Source organism: Oryzias melastigma, unplaced genomic scaffold (assembly GCF_002922805.2).
Source record: "Oryzias melastigma strain HK-1 unplaced genomic scaffold, ASM292280v2 sc00231, whole genome shotgun sequence".
NCBI classification, from domain to species: Eukaryota; Metazoa; Chordata; class Actinopteri; order Beloniformes; family Adrianichthyidae; genus Oryzias; species Oryzias melastigma.
Window position 1 is genome coordinate 359620 of NW_023416884.1, and position 6228 is coordinate 365847.

Below are 6228 nucleotides of genomic sequence, written 5' to 3' on the forward strand. Positions count from 1 at the left end.
TGTAAAAACTACAGGCATGAAGCCCAATGAGGCAAATTGAATTTGTGATATTGGGCTATATAAATAAAATTGAATTGAATTGAATATGCTTGAAGGAACTTATCAATTTCCGCCGCCGGAAGTACTAAACTCAGGTGTTTGCTCCCGTTGCCATGGTGAATCGTGCTGTCTTTGCTCCATTGATCAGGGCTTTTTATGGTCGCGACGCTCACACCTGATTCTGGTTCTAACAACTTCAAGTTGATTGAATCAAACATTTTCAGCTGTTCTGAAACCGAAAACCCTGAGTTTGAGAATTTAGAGTCCAGTGACTCTAAGTTCAGGTTTGAACTCTAAATTTGTTGAACCTGCTTCTTGGAACGGGCCCCTGGAGCACAAGGAAAAAAAAACACAAACTGAGTAGTCTGAGAACAGGGCAATTTGTGACTTAACTCTACAAAAAGTAGTGAAGCAAGAGTAACTGAATCGATAAAAGTGAAAGTATAATTTCTTTACTACAATCCTCCTCATTTGTTGTATATTACAAAATATTTAAAGAGTGCATAAATGTAGTTCGTCCTACTTGTTTTTGTTTATAATTTAGGAAAAGTTTTAGAAGAAAATAAAAAAGCTTAAAAAATTACAACATGTAGGCCTTCTTCAGTTGTGGTCATTGATTACTTTGTTTTTTTTTTTAATTACTCATTGCAAATCTGTATGTAGCATTACAGTTGTCCCATAACAATCAAAGTACTAATTTATAAAGTTCCGATTTTGAAATATAAAGGCTCCTTGCTTTCACGGAAGACTTGTGAGTGTTTGTGTTTAATCGCAAAAGCGAGGGAACAACCATCAGTTAAACCCGAGAAACAAAACGACACCTAAAGCCACATTTGGGTGCATTTTGAAATGCAGAAGAACCTGTTGAAACCTTCGACCTGAGAACATGTGGTGACGGAGCAGAGCCTAATGAACAGGATAATGCACTAAACACACAAAAAAGAACTACGTTTGTTTGGGACCAAGAAAGGTGCATTTTTTTCTTTTCTTTACTACATTAAGTCACAAAATTTTGAGGGATTTCTTACAAAATCTTCTTAATTCTGTCTTTTTAATGTAGTACCTACATGTAGACCTCCTCCTCCTCTGCTTAGGGCGTAGCATCTAGTCTCACCGCATTTTGTGTCACAGTTCTAGTACAGAATGAACCACAAACATCAAATGATGCTTGGCTTTCTTCTTCTCTTCCTTTCTTGCCTCAGAGTTTGTAAGTGTTCCGGTTTTTTATGACTTCACTTACATTTTAAAATCTAACATAGATTGATGTGATAATTTGATCAGATAATTTAATAAAATAATCTAATAAGTCCTGATCTTCTCAGATGGAGACCTGCTCTCCGTTTACATCGGAGACAGCGTGACTTTGCCTTGTTCTTTCGCCTCCAGCAGCAAACATCTAAGCTGGTACCAGCAGAGAGTCGGGGAGCAGCCTCAGATCATCTCCTCCATCTACAAACGTTCAAACTCCAACAGCTTCTACAAGCCGTTTGACAACAGACGCTTTTCAGTTCATACAGGAGGAGAGCTCTACAGTCTGAGCATCTCTGATGTCCAGAACTCAGACTCTGCCATGTATTACTGTGGACACACCAGCATCACCGTCACAGAGTTTGACAGAGGAACCTTTCTGATGGTTAAAGGTAGCAGCAGCTGGAGATCTCACAGAGCTCCTGGTGTTTCTACTTCATGTTCTTCAGATGAACGTCTGGTTCTCAGATTCCAGTTGCAGGTCGTTGATCCAGGAGCCAGACTGGGACTCGACTCTGAACTGCACGCTGCTAACTGGAACCAGTGAAGAGGAAGGCAGAGTTTACTGGTTCCTGCAGGAGTCTGGAGGCTTCAGCTGGGGAAGCGTGAACATGCAGTCAGGCAGCAGCAGTGAGAGCGGCTCTGCACATCACAGCTGCGACTTCACTTCACCACAGAGGAGCGCGTCTGATGGCGGGACGTCCCTCTGCGCCGTGGCTGCATGTGGACACATCCTGAGGCTGCATGCTGGAGGTGAACCGCACAAGTTCAGCTCATGAGTCTTTTTCCTGCATTCTTCTTACAGTTTCTGTTCCACAGAGAAACAGAGCGCCCCTCCCTCTGTGCTGATGCTCTGTGCGGCTGCAGCTCTGACCGTGTCCGCCATTTTCAACATCGTCTTTATCTGTGTTTTCTGCCAAAAGTGCAGAAGAAAACATCCTGAAGGTGAGGCTAACTTCTTCTGTAGTTTAGGTTTCTGCAAAAGTTTAATGACTTTAATATCCCTCTGAAGGGTCACAGCATCAGGCAGAGGTCACCGCTGACAGCCAGGTGAGTTCCCTTCCTCTTCTCCTCCTTGACATGTTTGTTGAAGTAACACAGCTCTGTGGTTTCCCTCAGAATCAGGACTCTCCCACTGTTCAGTACGTCGCTCTGGACTTCAAACTGAGACGACAGACGAGCCGCATACAGAGGAGCACCGAGGAGAGCGTGTACTCTGCAGTCAGAGGATCACACTGAGGCTTAGCTTACTCATTTCTTTCTTTTTCATAATTTTCACCACCTGTGGCAGCGCCCTTCTGATGTAGTTTCCTCACTGTGCTTACTTTATTAAAGTAGTTTAAGGGTCTTTAAAACATCAAGAATGTCAATTGTTTGTATTTACTCCAAAGGAGCTTTTTTTTTTACAACTAAACTAAAAATATAAAAAAAGAGGGTCAAGCACACACACGGATAAAGAAAATGAACTTGGAAAAGGCTGAGATGTAAGCGAGTAGGACAGTAACCTTGCAGATGAAAAGAGAAACTGAGAAGTTTTTAGCTTAATCAGACAGAATCAGAGTGAGCAGGAGCTGCTGACTCCGCCCCCTCCTGCACAGCTGATTGAAGCACTCTCTCCACCAATCACCAAGCTGGGGGGAAGTTTCAAAAGATTTTTTTTTTTTTTTTGAGCAGCAACTGGCCTGCAGGAGGCAGTATTCTCCTTTCAGTTGAGTGAATGATCCCACACTCAGATGTGGTTTTGGTTTAGTTTCTTCAGACAAAATGCTGCAAATGAACTTTTTAGAGTTTGAACACTTTTCTCTTCACTTCTTTTTACTATGTTGGCTCACGTGACTGTGTGGTAGAAAGAGAAAACTCTGAACTCAGCTCTTTGAAACACTTGAAGCGCTGAAGAAAGACACCAGTTAGACAAAAATAGCACTTCCAGGTAGCTGACTGAAAACCAAAGATGAAGGGGGGAATTAATCAGCATCCTCATCTGTTTCAGCGGTACTTACAGGACCAGCCCATAGCAGCCAAAGTCAGAGCATCAGTATGGTTTTAGATGGTTCGTCTGTGTACTGCGTTAATCTAACTAGTGAAACTGAAAGCTTGTAATGACTTGTAACTTAACTAATCCCCTGCTTATGTGAAGATCACTGATTTCATCACATAAGTTTTGCTCAAATACAGATGAGTAGAGATGTGTCATTTATCTTTGCAACATTTTTCTTTCAGTTTTATACCTAAATAAGTTTTCTTTTCTAAATCAGGTGAATTTGATTGGAGTATTTAATTATTTATAGTACTTTCATGTATTTATTTGGATCAGTAGTTATAAATTAAATACATGTTTTATTGTGGAGTCTGATCTTGTCTCGTAACAAAAGGCTTCTCAGAGTCCTCACTGCTTCCTGTTTCACAGCTACATGACCCGATTCACGATTATCACACCACACACTTGAGTTTTGATTTTCCATTTCAGCTTTGACTCCTCTTAGGCCCGGGGAGCATGAAGCGACCCCCGCCTCACTCTGCACAAACAGGAAATGTAGCTGTTGGTCAGTGAGGATACGAACAGCAGTCGCATAAGAATTACCGCAGCTGCACTTTGCAAACAAACCTCAAGTGTGATAAGAGAATTGTGTCACATGCAATTGTTAGCTTCTGCAGGTATAACAGTAGCTAGATGGGCTCAGAGCTCACACACATAAAATTCAAACATTATCAGTTGAATAGATGATTCTAGCTGTTCAAAATTCACAACTGAGGTTGTTTCAGGTATTATTAAAACCGGATGAGGCTTTTTCACAAACAACTTTTAGATTGCGTCACAATGACATCCACAAGTTAACCCATAAGAACCCATAGTAACAGCAGTGTTACAGAAAACATCAGAAATGTGTTCAGTGGTCCACTTGGTCTATTATTTTCCACTTAATTATCTTTCAAGAAAAAATTGTCCTGACTTCATATGAGTTTTGCAAGTTTCTTTACAGTCATCTTTAAATCTTTCTTGAGGTCTAGAGGCCTGGTTACACAATGCCTCTCCTTGCCCGGAGTGTATATGTTTACCCTAAAACATCAGGTAGCAAAATACTTTCTTTTATTTATTGGTATTTATTACCCACCAATAAATAAAAGACGGGTTGAATTAGGGCATAGACAAAAGTCTTAAAGAGAAAAAAAAATGCTGCTTTCCAGGCCTGTTTATTTCTGCCCAGTAGGGGTGAGCGAAACTGATAATTTGGGTAACGATCCAATACCAAGTAATTACAGGTGATATCAGTGATATCAATATCAATACCGATACAGATTTTTTCTTTAAATGTTGTATTATTAAATAATTTCCAAAATACTTTTTTGTTAATTTAATGTATATTAAAGGACAGGAGTGAGACTTTTGGCAAATAAAATGTTTACAACCTAATTATAGCAATCTGCACTGACCTAACCTAAAATATAGAACACTTTTATTAATAGTGGCATAAAACTAGTATTACAGGCATAAACTATTATCTAGTGTAAAATTTTAAAAAGTTTTAACAAAAATGTGAGTAATAACACTGAACACACACATATTATATGTGAGTGTTTAATTTTAAATATAACAAAATATCAAAGTCACTTGTGAAGAAAGTAAAGAAAGAAACACTGTAATGAATAATAAAATAAACACAACAAAGAATCTTGCCATTAAGTGCAAATATGTGGCTCTTTCATGACTTGACTCAAGAGTCCGATGAGGGAAGGAGCTTGTGCACTGTTTACATGGAGAGCCAGAGTTTCCAGTTTTGGGGCGTTTCCTCCTCAGATTGGGCTGTGTTTTGGGCCAATTTGGCAACACTGTATACAGATAAATGCTGTGGTTGCATGAACTCCTTAAATAAATTCCAGCTCTTTACGGTACATATTAAAGAAAAATTGCAACAGAAGTATCGAAACTATTGACCTCATCAAGCTAGTATTGATAGTTTCTTGGTATCCATACTATCGATACGCCCACCCCTACTGTCCAGGTTAATGGGGTTGGTGGAGTGTACCCTGCAAGGCAGGCCTATCTCAAGGTCGCACAAAGATAAGTAACCACACAAATTCACACCTAGAGGACCATTTTGAATTGCAAACTAATATAAGAAGTACGTTTATCAACCGTGAGAGGAAGCCAAATTCCAAACAGAGCCTTTTCACTGTTAGGTGAGAGTCCTTGCTTACCACAACAAGCTGCAGCTCAGAGCAAAACGTGTTTGACATCTTTCTTTGTGGTCCGACATTCTGTGTTAAGAACTGAGAAGTTGTAAAGAATGAGCAGAGGTCCTGGATGGTGGTTCACAGGATAACGTGAGGTCGATGGGGAAATCCTTGTGATCCTTAATGAGACAACAGTAGATGTTAGAGATAGTAGAAAGTGAGCAGTAACAAGTGGTAGTTGGTAGTTTTAGATCAAGGCGTGTGGAACAGACGAACCGATGTTTGCTGGTGGGCGAGGATGTCCTTATAATAGGTCGTCTAAAGAGGAGATGACTAGCAGGATTCAATCTTTAACTAGGTGTGCGGCCCTGAAAGTAGATAATGTGGTTGTTTATTTACAGATACACTTCAGTTAACTTGGTGACAGAGATGATCCAAGATGTCCCTGTAAAAACATCTTTTTCTGACTAGTCTTAACAGCTTCTCCTTATGGAGCCACTTCATTGTACTTTTTCTGCATGTGAAACTTTGGTCATAAAAAAATAAAACCAGCACAGCAAAGTCCTGTTTTATGTTTTATACTTTTTACTTTATTTATTTATTTATGTTTAATTTCTGCAGGAATAAATCAGTGAAACAGGGAGATTGAATAGCACCAACCATTCAATCATCCTTCTTAAGGAAGATTCAATTTGGAGAGATTTAATAACTTTGCTACAAGTTGATCATGTTGACTGAAATTATTTTAAAAAATCCTTTCATGCAGTT

At 39.6% G+C, this 6228-nt stretch overlaps 1 protein-coding gene across 1 annotated transcript in view; it reads left to right on the forward strand.

The window, feature by feature from the left end:
• Positions 1-2526, forward strand: part of LOC112139525 — a 9074-nt gene extending 6548 nt beyond the window's left edge. The window contains exons 2-6 of the mRNA XM_036210743.1: positions 1362-1679; positions 1756-2040; positions 2107-2232; positions 2300-2337; positions 2407-2526. Coding sequence (XP_036066636.1) covers positions 1362-1679; positions 1756-2040; positions 2107-2232; positions 2300-2337; positions 2407-2526 — 887 coding nt within the window. The remainder of the gene's footprint in view (positions 1-1361; positions 1680-1755; positions 2041-2106; positions 2233-2299; positions 2338-2406) is intronic.
• The last annotated feature ends 3702 nt before the right edge of the window (positions 2527-6228 follow it).